General features: G+C 60.8%; 1 protein-coding gene across 2 annotated transcripts; it reads right to left on the bottom strand.

Annotated features, from left to right (window-relative positions):
* Positions 1 to 4,740: 4,740 nt before the first annotated feature.
* Positions 4,741 to 10,408, bottom strand: VWA1 (von Willebrand factor A domain containing 1). Of its 2 annotated transcripts, XM_043573533.1 has the most exons (4): positions 10,246 to 10,408; positions 8,568 to 9,125; positions 6,338 to 6,616; positions 4,741 to 6,203 (listed from the first exon to the last, which is right to left on the bottom strand). In XM_043573533.1, the coding sequence occupies exons 1-4, from the start codon at positions 10,316 to 10,318 to the stop codon at positions 5,866 to 5,868; spliced, it is 1,248 nt and encodes a 415-aa protein (XP_043429468.1). In that variant the 5' UTR covers positions 10,319 to 10,408; the 3' UTR covers positions 4,741 to 5,865. The 2 variants fall into 2 exon arrangements, with proteins under 2 accessions (XP_043429468.1, XP_043429469.1); XM_043573534.1 differs by lacking the exon at positions 4,741 to 6,203 and having other exon boundaries at positions 6,503 to 6,616; positions 8,568 to 8,730; positions 10,246 to 10,397.
* Positions 10,409 to 16,670: the final 6,262 nt, after the last annotated feature.

Below are 16,670 nucleotides of genomic sequence, written 5' to 3'. Positions count from 1 at the left end.
TTCGGTGTCTCGGCAAACCACAGTGGTCCGTGGGCGTATGAGCCTTCGTATCACTTAAAAGTGGCTCACAATGGGAGGGAGACAGAAAGCGCAACCCCAGAAGAGTGGAAAAGCAGAGCAGACCCCCCCCCCCAAAAGCCCCACAAGAGGGCGCCCTTGCTGGAGGAGGAATCCTGGCTTCTTGGGAAAGTCCAAAGGCCACGTGCCTGCTTCTGGGACAAAGGGCCAGGCTAAACCCGCCTGGGGCAGAGGGAGAAAAAGGTGGACCGAGCCCTGCGTTGCTCTAGAACCCACAGTGCCCAAAGTTAGCAAACTTTGCTTCTTGGGCCAGCAACCAAGTTGCCCCTTTGGTCTTTCTTTGATGGAATTGGTTGAGTTCCCAGAATTACACAGTTTCCCCACTAGACTGAAAACAATTTTAAGCCTGAGTAAAAATGGGCGGGGGAGGGGGGATTAAAGATAAATCTGTGATCTTTCATCTCCAAATGAAGAGAAAACGGGATGAGTTCCCCAGCCAGATGCCCCCGCCCCTGCCCCCACCCCAGTGGCCATTATGGAGGTTCTTACCGACTAGCACAAACTACCAAGGCTCTTATGGAGAGCAACCCTGGGAGGGCTTCGCTGGATTAGAAGAGGAAATGGGTAAGAGACATGAAGTCCTTGTCCAAACACAGCTGGGCCATGTGCCCCTCTCTAGCTCCAACCATCCCAGACCAATATTTGGCAAGCCTGTGTACTTTTACGTAAAAAGGAATCACTTTGAGAATAAAGTTATGCATTTAAAAAGCCAGTTTCAAAGAAATAAAGTCAGTTTCATCTGCCTTAACTTGAAAAACAGAAAGAGATGATTGTTTAAGGATTTAGATAATTGCATTCCCTTTGACAAAGGGGTCTCCTCCAGTTTTCCTCATCCGAGGGTGCTGTGCTTTCCAAACAAAACATCCAGGCCACTGGATTGTTTGTCACTTATGATCTTAGACTGCGAACCATTGAGGAGGCTTGACACACCTTTCCTAAAACACTAAGTTAATAAAAGGGAATTATGGGACCGCCTGGGTGGCTCAGTCTCTTGCATCCAAGGCTCTGGTTATGATCTCATGCTGAGTTCCTGCTGACAGCTCAGATCCTGGAGCCTGCTTCAGATTCTTTGCCTCTGTCTCTCTCTGCCCCTCTCCTGCTCTCTCTCTCTCTCTAAAATGAATAAGCAGTGGGGCGCCTGGGTGGCGCAGTCGGTTAGGCACCCGACTTCAGCCAGGTCACGATCTCGCGGTCCGGGAGTTCAAGCCCCTCGTCAGGCTCTGGGCTGATAGCTCAGAGCCTGGAGCCTGTTTCCGATTCTGTCTCCCTCTCTGCCCCTCCCCCGTTCATGCTCTGTCTCTCTCTGTCCCAAAAATAAATAAAAACGTTGGAAGAAAAAAAAATTTTAAATGAATAAGCAGTAAAGAATAAATAAAGGGAATTATGATGATGCTTTCTACCTGATGCATTCACATTTAACTGACAAATGTAGGGTTCTCCGCTGCTTGTGCTGTTTTGCTGACAGATTCCCTGATAGCCCCCTCCCACAACATGTGGCTTTCTTCTGTGAGGGCGTCCTTCAGCATTGACAACCTGGAGGAAAGACTGCTGAGCTCGGAGATGCAGGTGGACAGCTTGGCCTCCAGCCTGTCCTTTAGTCCAAAGAGTACGCTATGCCCCTGGGAAGCCAAGCCAAAAGGAGCAAAGTGGCCCCACCCAGGCCAAGTGCAGAGTACTCTGCCCCTAGCGCCCAGGCAGTTGGTGTGGTTTCTGAGTCCACCCGAATTTGGCCAGACCTCCGGAGAGCTACACAGCACACCAGAGCCATGGCCTACCAGTATGGCCCACAGGCCCCCACTACCCAGCCCCAGGGTGTCCCATCACCAAGACTGTGGCTGCTGACTGCTCATCCTGCCTGGTGTCTCCCACCAACAGTGCCTCTGCAGAAGCTCGGCTGCCTAAACTTGGAGCCTCTCATGGGGTGGGCCTGAGGCTGCTGCTGCTGCCCCCAGCCCCCCTCCCCCACCTCCATATCACATTTAAGGCCCCCCAGGTCAGCGGGGCCTTCAGAAGTAAAGAGGTGGCTCCCTCTCCCATTCTCTCTCCAGCTTTCCGAAAGGAACTGCCAGTTCTGGTGTTGCTCACGGTCACCCCAGTCCACATGCACCCCATACCCACTCCCACTGGGCAGACCCCAGCCCAGCCAAAAGAAAAGCTGCCTAGCCCGGCCTTCTTAGGCCCAAGCCCCCAGATCTCCACAGGGCCCCTGCAGCTCTTCCCTGTGCTTCCAGAAGTTCGGAAGAGGTAATGGGGGGTTGTAGTGCTGAGCCCTCAGATGAGCTACCTTGGGCCCAGGGTTGGAAAGGGACTCAGGACTAAGCCAAAAGCTCACTGCCCCTCCAGCTTTGTCTTCCTGAGCAGTGTTTACTTGTAGGTGAGCATTTGCCTACTCGGGTGCCCTGGCCTACTGTCCTCTCCCCACTGGAGACCTACCTAGCAGAAGGTCCACCTAGCAGAAGGTCAGCGCAGCCAGGACATCCCCAGGGGCACCTGGGGTGGGGAGCCCTCAGCACAGGCACTGGGCTGCCTGCCCATGCAGTGGAGACCCACTGTGAGCACTGGCCTGCCCCTCGTGGGACTGAGCCGGGACCTCCACCTTCTCACAACAAAAGCAGGGTCAGATGCACAGTCTGGACAGACCTTGGAAGCAAAGTCGCATGAAGCCATGGCCACTGAGGGAGACCTGGTGTACTCTGCGAGGGGCTGTGAGTGGGCACACATCTGCCACACGATACAACCGCTTGTTTTCTTGTCCTAACCAGAAGCAATCACAGCACAGACCTTTCCGATTTTCACGTCAGCGTCAGAAGCTCATACTTCCATGTGTCACTTGACACGCAGTGACATGTACTAGTTCCTGTAGGTGGCAGTCTTGGCCCCAGACCCAGTGTACATTGAGGAGACAGGGCCTGCGTCTCAGGGGAGGGAGGAGCAGGGTCAATGGTGGGGGCAGGAGGAAACCAGGACAAAACTTTCCTGGAGATTGTTCCCAGACATGGCCTGGACCCATCAACCTTTAAGTGCTGCCTAGGACAGGGACGACTGGGTGGCTCAGCTGGTTGAGCATCTGACTCTTGATTTCCGCTCAGGTCATGATTTCACAATTGTGAGATCGAGTCCTGCACTGGGCTCTATGTGGAGCGTGGAGCCTGCTTGGAACTCTGTCTCCCTCTCTGTTCCTCCCCAGCTTGCACGCTCTCTTTCTCTTGAAAAAAAGAAAAAAAGAAAAAAAGAAAAAAAAAGTTAAAAAAAAAAAAAGGAGTTGCCTGGGACGGTGCAAAGGGCTTCCAAGGGAGGGCTTCCAGGAGAGGTGCTCCGTGGCACAGAGACAGGAGCGGGGGCTCCTCTCCCTGGCCTCAGTGTCCAGCAGTGAGGAGGCGAAGGCTGGAGCCTCTTCCAGGGGCTAGGGCCACGTGTCTTTGGCCACTCTGCCCTCCCTTGGGATTGTAGGTGTGTTTGGAGGCAGGAACTCATGTGTCTCAAGTGCGTGACCGAGCTATTAGGAAACCACCCACCAGCACTCTCCTGCTTTTCCTCCTGCAGCGTGCACAGTGCTCCGGAGGCTGGACTGAGAGGCTCAGTGTGGAGGGGGACCTCTCCGGGTGCCCGACGGGCTTGGACCTCCAGGCACCCGCGACATCAGGGTGGCGGACATTGGCCTGCACATGGGGAGTTCTGGCCCAAGTCCCAGCCCCGGGGAGGATTCCCCTCACTGGCCAATGCTGCCCGGGACACTGTTGTTCGCATCCACCACCCTCGGAGGGGGCCAGGTGACTCTCGGCCACCCGCTAACTACAGGTCAGAGTGTAAACAGACACCTGCAGCGGCACACACAGGCCGCACAGTCCCACTTGGCTTCCCTGGGCCTGATTCCAGGGGCTTGTGGGGACATGTAGGGGAAACCCCACGCCCACTCGGCGGCACCTCCCCCAGCATCTGACCAAGTCTGGCCTGGCCGGGCACTACCATCTGCTCCTGGGACCCAGGACCCACAACCGTAGCCCCCCCCCCCCCCCCCCCGCTTGCTCTGGCCACACAGGCAGGGCAGAAGCCCCTTGTCTCCTATGCCATGTCACACAGGCACACCGTGGGCTCACCGCAGCAGGCCTCCACAGATGTTAAATACACCGAACTAGCGGGCAGTGCAGGCCCTGGGTGTTTAAGCAGGGAGCCGCCGGACTCTTGGAGTCCGCTTCGTGAAACATGGTGGAGGCCAGCTCGACTGAAGGCTGCCGGCCGCGCACACACCCCCACCACACCCGAGTGGGCAGACCCGGAACACGGCCTCTCCGCCCTGCAGTCGCGCGGGGGAGGGAGGGCCTCTAACTGCTGTTGGGGAAGCGGTCTTGCCAGCAGAGGGCGCCACAGCCCCGGCCCCCACCCGGGTCCGAAGGCTGTAGTGAGGGGGCAGCGCGGCCGAACCCGGTCCCTGTCCGGGCTGTTCAGCTCCAAACGCCGCAGTCCCCGCCCACGGAAGCCGCCAGAGCTCCCCGAAGAGGAGGTGTACGTGGCACGGTGTTCTGCGTCTCGGCACCAGGAGGGGCTCCGCTCCCCTCCTCTTCCCCCAGCACCAGCCACAAAACACTGGCCCTCCGTCTGAGAGCATTTTCGGGGCTGGAGTGTTCTGACAGGGAGTAAAGCACACTGAGGAGACCGCGAGGCTCAGTTTACATCTGATTTACTCTATTTTACAGTCTGGGTTGTTAGTGGGGAAGAGGTGAAGTGAGCACTGAGTTGGTGCAGGCAGAGGAGCTCATGCCTTTGTGGGGCTGAAGGACAGCAGCTACGCCCTTAGGACTTGTCTGGTGGCCCCAGGATAGTGGTAGTGAAGACGTAGGAGTCAGAAGATGCTGTAGAGAATCGTTGGGGTGAACCCACCCAGGGAAACCTTGTTTGTCCCTGCCCCCAGCATGGCAGTGCCCTACCCAGAAGCAAGGGAGGCTCCCTTTGAGTGCCAGACTTGGGGCACTCCTGTCTCCAGGGTCCTGAATGCCAGGATCCGATCTTGTTCTTCCAGAAAGCGGCCATCCTCACCCCGGTGGCTGTAGCTGGACCCAGCAGGGTCCTGGGCAGGAAGGCAAGGTCACTGTCCCCAGCAGGCACTGCCTCTCAGGCCAACTGAATGCCCTGATAAAGACCACCATTCTGCTAACCCAGCTGCTGACCACACCGGCAACCTGCCACCACTCCTCCCTGCCCCTTTCCAGACCCTGTCCCCTCCAGGAAGGCTTTGGGACTCGGCCAGAGCCCGCTCCTGTCCTTCATCCTTCCGCCTTCTACCAACATCTAGGACCTGAGTAGCCGCAGGAAGTCAGAGCGGCCAACTGGACCAAGCCCTCTCAAACGGATGCCGGCCCCCGCCACCAGAGGGACTGGGCCTTCACACAAGCGAGAGGTCTAGCCGCTCCGCTCGGCCACCTCCTGTCCTGGGCCCACGGCCAGTCCTGTATCTGATGTTCTCAGCCCGCCCCAGACTCCCTGTCCATCTTGCTGCTAATTCCTGCCCAAAGGACGGCACCGTGTACCCAGGTCTGGGCCCGGGCAGGGGGTCGCGATGGCACGAGCTGCTGCCAGGGCTGCAGCAGAGAGAGGGTCAGGCGGGGGAGTCGGGCGAGGCCTGCGTCCTAGAAGGCAGACGCCCCGAGCAGGGAGCCCTCCGCCGCGGGAGAGTTCTGGGTGGGGGGGTTCGCGCGGAGTCGCCGCGGGGCAAGGCCCTGCTATCGGCGGTGGGCGCCTCCCCCGCCGGGTTCGGGAGAAGGGGGCCCTCGGGTGGGCGGGGCGGCGGGCTCACGGCTCCCTGCCCCCGGCCCCCGGCGGCTGGGGGCGCGGAGCGCGGCTGCGCTCGCCGTCGGGCGTGCAGGCCTTGGCCGACAGCGCCCTCTCGCGGCCCGAGCGGAAGGCTGCCGTGACGGTCACCAGGTAGGCGGTGCCGGGCGCCAGGCCCTGCAGCGTGGTGCTGTTGCGGCCCGCGGGCACCTCCACGCGCTGCGCCGCGCCGCCCAGCAGCGGCCCGAACTGCACGTGGTAGCCGAGCACGGCGGCCGGGCCCAGCGCCGGGGCCCAGCTCACCCGCAGGCTGCGCGGCCTGGCGTGCGAGATGACGATGCGCTCTGGCCCGGCCTCCTCTGGGGGGGGGGGGGGGGGGGAGGGAAGCGCGCGTGAGTGGGGTGGGGGCGGGACCTCGGCCCGGCCCGGCGCACCCCCCACCCCCCACCCCCCACCCCCGCCCGGCCTGGCCGGCCCTCCGCCTCCAGCTCACCCGGCAGCGTGTGCACCCGCAGGTACTGCGGCCTCACGAGGTGCACGTTGGACTCGGGCACCAGCTCCACGTCGTAGTCCGTGTCGGGGTCGAGGCTGACCCAGGCCCAGCCCGTGGCGTTCCCCGGCAGCTGCTGGCGACGCACGTTCCCCGGCTCGGCGCTGGGCGCCAGCTCCAACACGTAGTAGCCGGAGTCTGCGGTCAGCAGGGGCGGCCAGGCCAGGCGGAAGCTGCTGGACGTGACCTCAGAGGCACGGAGCTGCTGTGGCTGCATGGCGTCTGCGGGTGGTGCAGAAGGTCAGACCTCCCCGCGCCCGGGCTGGGGCCCTGACTACCGACTCAGGGAAGACCGGACTGGGAGATGCGGGGAGCAGGAGCGCTGGAGAGCCCCAGGCCAGGCTCGGCCACCCCAACAGTGCTAACGATACGCGAACCGGTGACAGGGCTGGGGTACGGACAAGAGTGCCACCCCAACTTGGGACTCCATCAGGAGCTTCCCTGCCTGCCTCAGCTGCAAACCCAGACGGGTGAGGAGCTATAATGGCCACCTCCCACCCAGCCCAGTCAGCCCCTCAAAAGTGGTGTCTGAGAACAGAGGACCAACCACCCTCCACAGCGCAAGTGGCCGGCACAGTGTGGAGTCAGTTCAGCTCTGGACAGTCAAGGCAGAGGGGCACCACCGGTGCAGCCAAAAGATGGGAGGCCATCGGGGGACACTTGAGGGGTGGATATATGACAACTTTAGGAGTAGCTGGATGTGGGGCTCAGAGTACTGCCTGCCTCTGGTTTCCAGGAGCAGGGGGATTCCAGAGTCAGCCCCCCAAATGTGCATTACTCCTGAGCCTGTGACACCACATGGCCATCTGAGTGACCACGCAAGCAGGTAAGGCTGGACACCACATGGCTTGCATGTAAGGCTGATAAATGTCGAGGCAGGGTTATGGCCATTGGGAGCCTAATGCTTTCTCCTCTAATGCCGGGTGCTCCAGCTGTCGGCCTGGCACTCATCCTCCTGTCTATCCCCCATACTCAGACCCCCACCCTTTTGCCTAACTGCCTTACAGCCTTGGGTTTCTCCTGTCCAGCTGCTTGCCTTTCCTCTTACTATCTCCTCCAGGTTCAGCCACAGTGGTTGACTCAGGGGCCACCAGGGGCCAGGTGTCCCTGGGGGAAATCTCTGGGAGGACCCTCTACCTTTCTCCAATCCACAGTCCAACTCCTGGTTTCTGGTGGATGATTAACCCACAGGCTGAGACTCAGAAAGAATCCTGGGGTTAGTGGCATTTTTTAGTGGTTAGAGCAGGCTGAGCCAGCAACCAGGCCCTTCATCTCAGCCCCTCCCACTGTGAGGTTTGGCTGGGGGTAGGGGTGGGGGTCCATTAGAAAGTTGGTGGGAGGGGCGCCTGGGGGGTTCAGGCGGTCGGACGTCAGACTTCGGCTCAGGTCATGGTCTCGCGGTTTGTGAGTTGGAGCCCCGTGTCGGGCTCTGCGCTGACTGCTCAGAGCTGGGGACCTGCTTCAGATTCTGTGTCTCCCTCTCTCGCTGCCCCTCCCCTGCTCGCACTCTGTCTCTCAAAAATAAATAAACATTAAAAAAAGAAAAAGAAAATTGGTGGGGAGCTGCCATCCCCTGCAGCAGGCCCTCTCTGGTCCAGCCTCTTCTCCAGCAATCCCCAAAACCACCAATGGTGCAGACCCACTCAAACTCCTCTGTACTGTTCCCACCCACAGGGTAGCAGGGCCCGAGCTCTGTGGGAAGCAGTCCTAGCCCATCCTGACCCGGCTTTCTCATCTCCAAACACGGTGGGAGCTGGCACACGTACAGGAGCCTGGGCTGCCCATCTGCAGAGTCCTCAGGCTTGGACCCTCCCTCTTCTTCCTCTCCACTTAACCACATCCCACCAGATGCAGCTCCTTGGCCTCTCGGCCCACTCCAGGCCCCCCGGTCAGGGTGGGCCCGTCAGCAGAGAACCCCACCCGGAGATGTTTATTCAGGCCCGACCCTCTGTCCCACTATAGCCCAGGTAGAGGGGCACACAGGGCACACGACTGGAGCATGTCCCCCAAGGATGCACAGAAAAGCCATGGGTGTTACCTCCCAGCCGAACCCCAGGAAGTGCCACTGTCCCCGAAGCCCTGGCCCCTGCTCCAGGCCCTCGAGTCCCTCTCCCCCATCTCTTCCCGGGTTCCTCGCTGGGGCACCCCCCAGGCCCTGCCTCCTCCCACCTACCAAGAATGGACCCCCTCAGCTCCTGGGCAATGATGTGCAGGTCGTCCACATCCACGAAGTGCAGGTGATCCTCTGCGGGGGCCGAGGCAGCAGCTGACAGCTCCAGGAGGTTGCCACGACCGGTACTGACGATGAAGACGGTAACACCCAGGTCCTTCAGCTCCTGCATGGGGGGCCCCACGGGGTCGCTGGAGCCGCCATCTGTCACCCACACCAGCACCTTGGGCACCCCCGGCCGGGCCCCTGCCACCTCGGCAAACAGCTGCTCCTTGGCGTAAGCCAGCGCCAGGCCAGTGTTGGTGTCGCCCATGCGCTGGGCTGCAGCACGTATGGCATCCTGGACAGCCGCACCTGAGCTGTGCTGGCCGAAGGGGAACTCAGTGTATGGGCGGCTGCCCACATGCACCAGGCTGGCACGCAGAGCCCCAGGGCCCAGGGGCAGTGGGGCCACCAGCTGCCCCAAAAACTCCCGAACTCGGGAAAACTCATAATGAGACACGCTGGCCGAGCTGTCCAACAGAAACAGCAGGTCCCCCTGGGGAGCCGATGCTGGGGGACCTGGGGGAGAGGAGAGGGTTCAGCCCCAGGTGGTGGCCCCCAGACAGTCCCACACCCAGGGCAGAACCCCCAGGGTCTGAGCTTTCCCTAAGCTGGAGCTTGCCCTTACCCAAGCAGGCCCCGAAAGCCTGCTCCAAAGGTCCTGCAGGCGGCACCCCTGGGGGAAGGGGGAAAGGGGTCCTGAGCCCACAAGCGGCCCACAGTCTCAGTGGGTTCTAGCTCTGCACCTCTCTGGGCTCTCTGGGTCCTCTTTGGGCTCAAGTCTTGTCTGTAAAGGAGAGCTGACCCCTCCAAGCCTCCACACCCACCCTTTCGTTAGCACACTCTGTGCAGGCTGGAGCCGAGGGTCCTGGTCCAGCCCCCAGGAGTGTGGGTGGATAAGCCTAGGCCACAGTCCTTGTTTCCTCAGGCTTGGCTTCCAGAGAATCAGCCTCCAGGATGGAGTTCAGCCCTACACCCCTGCCTCCAGGTAAAGCAACTAGTGGGGGGTGGCACAAAGCAGCTGGGGACACTGGGGGCTGAGATGGGCAGATGAGGGAGACAGAGCACGATCACAGCCCATATGGCCAGGCTGGAGTCATCACCCCACTTACAGATGATGTCACCCCTCCTCTGGACCCATCCTCTGCTCCATCTGGACCCAGGAAGCAGGTAACCTGCTGCAGCAGCTTGAGGGGCCGCCAACCCCCCAGGGCCTTCCTCTTCCTCCAGGTACCCCAGGGGGCAAAAGGACCCCTTCCACCACGGGAGCCAAGGGCAGACAGGAGTTGGGGCGTCTGGGTACTGATCTGGGCTTTGTGGCCTGTTTCCCCCAATCCCGTAGGGCGACTCCAGCCCTCTTACCGCCCCTCTACTAGGTGTCACTGCAAGGAGAGGAAAACTGAGGCAGGGACCGCCTCCCCGACACACACCTTCCCCTCCCCGTTCAGAACCTACCCCCCAACACCTGACGCTCCTCTAGCCGCTCGGGGTACCTGGGCCCGCCCGCCGCAGGTGGGTGGGGTGCCCCTGCGGCCGTCCCCGCCCGGGGCCGCGGGAGGGAAGACTCAGCCCCGCGCAGGCAGCAGGGGGCAGGGGCGCCGCCCGAGCTGGAACCTGGCCCGCCGCCTGCCTCACTCACCACGTTCGGCGCCGCTCCGCGCCAGCGCCAGCCGCAGGCTCAGGGCCAGGCTGAGCGCCGTCCAGGGCAGCATCGCGCGCGACGGGACGGGGCGCGCTCGGCTGCCGTTCGCCGCTCGCTCGCTCGGGGACTGCAGGGCGCGCCGCCGCGCAGGCCGGGCCCGCCCCCGCCCCCGCCCCCCGGGAGGCCCCGTCCCCGAGGCCCCGCCCCCGGTGAGCACTCTCCCCGCGTGCCGAGGCGCACAGAGTCCGGGAGGCGTGCGCGCAGAGGGACCCAGGCAGAAAGCGTCACGCGGCACTCACGCAGATGCGACCGCGGCACACACGCGTGGGCGTGCGTACACACAGAAACCAGAGCTTTCTTTCCTGGTTGGGAGGTTTCGGGGTTCCGCACTGCCCCCTGCCCCCAACCGGGAGCAGAGTAGGGGGCCTCTAAGCTGGGCCAGCCCCAGGGCTCACTGCCCGTGACCTTCCCACAGTGCTATGAGTCCTTGAAATCAGGCCCAAGAGCAACCCAGGGGTGCGAGGGGGTGGGGGTGACACCAAGAACAATGCCTCCCCCCCCCCCCCCCAGCAAGCCCCAGGCCCTGGCCTCACCTTTATCCCAGGGGTGAGAAAGGATGGGGGCTGGAGGCTGGACGCTTAGAAAGGACACAGAGCATTGGGAGGGGGGCAGAGGCCTGAAGGGGAGCCTTTTGAGGGACACAGAGCCCCCACCCCACCTGGCTTTCTGGAGAAAGAGGCATAGGAGCTGGTTCAGGTCCTGTCCAGGGTGCCCCTGCCGGAACTATGGCTGTCCCCATACACTCTGCCCAATGAGTGGCCCAGGGCTGGGCCAAGGGCAGGCCCCCAGACCTCTGGAGGGACCCACTGGCAAGCCAGGAAGGAACCTTGCAATCCAGGATTTTGGCTGGGCCAGACCAGAGGTGGCTGGCTGGAGGGGGCATCCCCACAGGCACTCAGCCCTTCAGGACAGATTCCCTCCCCTTAGGTGAGGCAGGGCAATGTCTTTTGGGCAGGAGCCGAGGGTCCAGATGAGGTCCCTCACTACTAGGAAGGCTTTCTGTAGGGTAACCACTGCCCTCTTCCAGCCACTAGTCTGTGGAGCTGGGAAGGCACAGGTTCTCCCAGCCCGAGGTGGCTGGGGCGTCTCTGCCAGGATGTCCCCTCCCTTTCCCTTCCCAGGAGGATGCTCAGAAGCAAGGACGGATGGGACTCAATGGTTTTCCTTCCTCCCTTTATGGCAGGTGAGACATTCTGTGAGACAGGCTGGAGTTCCAACTTTGCCTAAAAAAGGAAGTGGCTGAGCCAAGCTGGAGGAGCTGGGGCAGGAACAAGCGAGAAGTGTGTCCCCGCCGCCCCCACCCCCTCGAAGGGAGTCTTGGCAGTGGTGGTGCTGGCTCAGCTCCACGGGCCTCAGGACTCTGCTGGGACCAGAAACTGCCTGGTGCTTCCGCTTGGGCCTGTGCGGGTGGTGGGGGCAATGGGCTCCCGCCCCTGAAGTCCAGGGTATGCCTCCCGGAGGGGCCTGGCCTGGCCCCCAGCCCCGAAGCACAGGAGGCTGACCAGGACTGGGGCCGAAGGGGCCAGTGAGCGGAGGCCATGGTGAGGCCGCAGCAGCTGGAGGAGGCCTGGGGCTCCAGCCAAGAGCTGACCCCGGGGGGTGCTGGGGTCGAGGTGCCAGGTTAACATGTACAAACGCTCCTTGGTTCATTCTCCCTCTCACTGGGCACCCACCTGCCCGGGGCAGGGAGCTGGGCCATGGGCTGCTCTGTGGCAGGGCAGTTCCCCGCCTTGTCCCCCAAGTCCTGCATGGCAGGCGGGCCCCAGTCACGCTTCGGCCTGTGCTGCTGGGCTGACAGGGAAGTTTCCGTCCCTTCTGGAAAAACTGAGCGGGTCTTCTTGGCCATGACTCAGGCCCTCGAGGAAGCAGCCGCCCTCCTCCCTCCAGCCTCTCCATCAGAGGGAGAAAGACGGGAGGCCCCGTGTTAGGACTGCTCTGCCAGGGCCTCTGCCCAGCCTCGGCTGAGCTCGACCAGCAGCCCTGGCCAAGTTCCTCCTCAGCTCTGCCCACAGTCACTCCTGCTGCTCATGCTGGGCTCACACCTGACCCCTGGGAGATGCCCCCGCATCCCACCACCCGATCAGCTCTACTCCCTTGGGCCCCGCTCTGCCCTGAGGCTCTACTGTCCACAGGGCCCCTGCTGCCTGCATCATGGCAGTGATGCATCTCATTCCAGTGTCCTGCACTCCCAAGGCGGGGACACAGACAGATGGAGGACCCCCAGGGAGTTGTGGGGGTCAGCCAGGAGTGTAACAGTCAGGGTCAGGGCTGAGCTCGAGGCAGACGCCAGAGGAAGCACAAATATAATTGTCCGGAAACCTCCTCTCTGAAGAAAGACAGGCTGGGAGGCCAGCGGAGTTGAAAAGGACAGAGGCCGCCAGGACACAGCAGGCCCTGCCCCCGCCCCGTCGGCTCCCTCCCCCAAGCCCAGCCCCTGCTTGGTCCTGGACTTCAAGGGGCCAGGGGGAAGGAGCAGCCTGTGTGGCTAAGGCAGCCCTGCCCCTGCAGCCTTGGCTCAGTCTGAAATCCCCAGGGCATCACTTCCCGGAGCTGGCCCACCAGGCCTGCTGGTCCACAAGCAGGTGGAGGGGGTTCCCTGAAACGCAAGCACACTGCTGCCTGAAGGCACTGCCCCTGCCCCCACCGGGTCCACGGAACACTCCCTCCTCCGCACAGTCCAGGCCTCTGCAGAGAAGAAGGGCCTTTTGTCCCTAGCTCACTGTGGTCATGTTGACCCTAGGGAAAAGGGCAGCTCCCCAGGCCTCTGACCCCAAACCCAGGGCACTCTGGGCCTCAGGAGCTGAGCAGTGTGGGTCCCCACCCTCACCCAGTGGTGGTGGGGGTGGGGGGGGGGTACTACGTGCTGCTGCTGCTTATGGGTTTGTATCTCACATGTGCACCCATGCATGTGCCCACCAGAAACGGGAACAGGGGCTGCTGTGGTCCTGGAATGGGGGCGTGGGGCAAGCCTGAGGCCCCCAGACCCCGTCTTCAACAGTGAGTGGGGTAGAGGGAGGGGGAGCAAGAGCCCAGAAGTTCAGCTGCCCCACCCACACATTCTTCTCGACTTAACCTGCCTGTTTGTGGTCAGGGACATGCCGAGACTAAAGGATCAGTCCTGAGGGTCTGGAGGTCCTGTTGTCGCAATCCCTAGGAGCCCAGGCCTGCTCTCTGTGGCCCCAGGGCTGAACCCTACCCAGTCCCCCTGCTGGCAACCATGGGGCGTGCAGCCTGGGCATGGGGTGGGTACCACCCTCTCTGAGGTCACCCAGCAGGTGTGAGCTGGGGCAGCCACATGCCAGAGTCAGTACTGGGGACATGCAGGCACCCTGTCCTCCCAGGGCTGCCAGGCTGGAAGGGGGACAGGCAGTGGCATGCTGGCCCAAGATGCAGGCCTGCTTACTTTCCCTGTCAGGGTAGGGCCGTGTCAGACCACATGGACAGGAGCTACAGGGAGTGCCAAGACCCTGGGGCAGAAGCTGACTGGCGCGTGTCAGGGCAGTGAGGGGGCCTGGGGGGCAGAAAGGGTGGGGCAGGTTGTAGGGCTTGCATGGGGGAGGCAAGGGCCCATGGCACGTGCAGGGGCAAGGTTGATGCCAGGGGACTGATACGAGCCATCTAAGGGGATGCCTTGGTGGCTGCCGTCTCGGGTAGAGCCTAAAGGACAAGGGGTGGGAGGCAGAGAGCCAGGCAGGCATCCAGACTCCCAAGTTTTTAGCCTGTGCAGAGAGCCGCATGGTGTGCCCTTTCTGAGGTGGGACTCCAGCTTTGGTTCCCCCTGCTGGAAATGTCTGTATCAGGGAGGTGACCACCACGACCAGCCCCAGCCACAGGCAGAGTCCAGGCCAGTTTGGATTCGTGAGCAGAGAGTAGGGAGGGATGGACCAGGGTCAACACCTCGGTGGGGGCTCCCCAGTGGTCAGGGTAGGACCCAGGGGACAGCGTGAGGGAGCTTAGCTCTCAGAGCCAGCACCAGGCACTATCTGTTGCCACCCAGCTCACCCACCCCAACACCCTTTGCTTACCCCACATCCCTGGATGGGGGATGGGGGATGGGGGATGGGGGCAGGGCTTACACCGGTTGTGTGGCTGGGGGGACTGAACCCGCCAGCTCCCCCTGGACCCCTCCTAGCTGCCACCAGTGTCTGAAGGGGTGCCTGCAGACACCTGAGCTCCCAGGAAGAAATACTTTGTGACTGAATATATGACCTTGGGCAGGTCCAGGAACCTTACAGAGGCCGATCTCACCACCTGTGGGGATGGGACAATGTGCCTGCCTGGGGTAATAGGGGAAGCAGACAGAGGGGTGCACACACCTGTACACAAACACGCGACGCGTGCACACACACTGGCACACAGACACGTGCACTGTGGAAACTCCCCCCTGCCCCCTGTAGCCAGGCACACTCTTACAGGGCAGGGGCCTGGGCACCTGGGAAAAAAGTGTTGCCCGAAGTAGAGGTCTCTGCCTGGCTCACAAGTAACTCAGCGCCTCTGCCCTTGCCTTTCCAGACTGGTCCTCTAAAAACAGATCACAAGGCCCCTTCTGTTAACCTCCTACATCCCCTCACAGGGGCTCCTTTTGCGAGTGGGTGGGGTAGAGCTGGGGCTGAGGCTGGTCATCCCTGGGGCCAGCTAGAGGCCATGCAGGACCTTGGGAGTAGGCCTGGGAAGCTGGGACACACCTTAGGAACCCTTCGGGCTTGGGCAGCTGAGCTCTCCATCAAGGCCTCCCCCCCCCCCCCCCCCCAACAGGCCCAGCTGTTGTTTTGATGACTCTGGGGCCAGGCGGATCCTCAGGAGAGTCCTCGTCTCCATAGCCTGGCCAGAGCCTGCCCAACCCTGGGCAGGAGGGGAAGGAAGCGGACTTAGACCAGGGGAAGCTATCCTTGGGCGCTGGGCGGCCAGCCAGGCTCCTGTCTGACTGGGTGCAAACAATTGGAAAACCCCAAGAACTCCTGCGGGATCTGAGCCAGCCACACACCGGGCTCTGCTCAAGGCCATGGAATGAGCCCTGAGCCTGTAGCCTGAACCCTGATCTTTGGGTACTTCTGAGTTCTGCCCCTGCTGGTCACACACAGAGCCCTGCTGGCAACACGGTATGCTAGATCCTTTAAAAGGCCTTTCAGCTACCCCTAGAATCTGGACAAATTACAAGAAACACGGTTTTTTTAAAAGTAATATCTATGCCCAACATGGGGCTTGAACTCACAACCCCGAAATCAAGACTCACGTGCTCTATCAAATGAGCCAGCCAGGTGCCCCAAGAAACATTTTTAATACACTGCTGGGCTTACAAAGAAGTATCTATGTTCAAGACTCCCCCCAGATTAAAAACACTAAAAATAAAGAAATAAATAAACAGAAGAGTAACGAGCAGAAACCCAGGATGATGAAAAGAAACAGATGGGAAAGCAGGGCGTCCCTGGACACAGGAAAGAAGAGCTGCACTGGCAATTATGGAAGCCTGCACAGGACCCTCACAGGGCCCAGAGGGGGCATGCGTCACAAAAGGAATCTCCTCTGGAGGGGTGTGTCCTCAGAATTTTCACAGGCATTGGTGCGCCCCGGGGTGGGGGTGGGGGGGTGGAGGCTGTCGGTTGAGCATCCACTTCCTGCTCTGGTCTTGATCTCACGGTTGGAGGGTTTGACCCCTCTGCCCGGCTTTGCGCTGATAGAATGGAGTCTGCTTCAGATTCTGTCTCCCTCTCTCTCTCTGCCCCTCCCCCACTACCTCTCTCTTTCTCAAAAATAAATAAACAGGGTGCCTGGGTGGCTCAGTCCGTTGAGCATCTGACTCTAGATTTCGGCTCAGGTCATGATCTCATGATTCATGAGTTTAAGTCCTGCATTGGGCTCTGTGCTGGCAGTGTGGAGCCTGCTTGGGATTCTCCCTTTCTCTCTCTCCCTCTCTCTTTGCCTCTCTCAAAGTAAATAAATAAACCTTAAAAAAAAAAAAAAGGGCACAACTTAAAATAAATAAATAAAGGGGCGCCTGGGTGGCGCAGTCGGTTAAGCGTCCGACTTCAGCCAGGTCACGATCTCGCGGTCCGGGAGTTCGAGCCCCACGTCGGGCTCTGGGCTGATGGCTCAGAGCCTGGAGCCTGTTTCCGATTCTGTGTCTCCCTCTCTCTCTGCCCCTCCCCCGTTCATGCTCTGTCTCTCTCTGTCCCAAAAATAAATAAACGTTAAAAAAAAAAATTAAAAAAATATAAATAAATAAATAAATAAATAAATAAATAAATAAACATTAAAAAAAACCACAAAGAGTCCGGGACGCCTGGGTTGCTCAGCTGAGTAAGCATCCAACTCTTGATTTCAGCTCAGGTTATGATCTCACAGCTTGTGAGTTCAAGCCCTGC

This window comes from Prionailurus bengalensis, chromosome C1, assembly GCF_016509475.1.
Source record: "Prionailurus bengalensis isolate Pbe53 chromosome C1, Fcat_Pben_1.1_paternal_pri, whole genome shotgun sequence".
NCBI classification, from domain to species: Eukaryota; Metazoa; Chordata; class Mammalia; order Carnivora; family Felidae; genus Prionailurus; species Prionailurus bengalensis.
The sequence above is the reverse complement of the archived record's forward strand: the minus strand, read 5'-3'. Positions and strand labels throughout refer to the sequence as shown.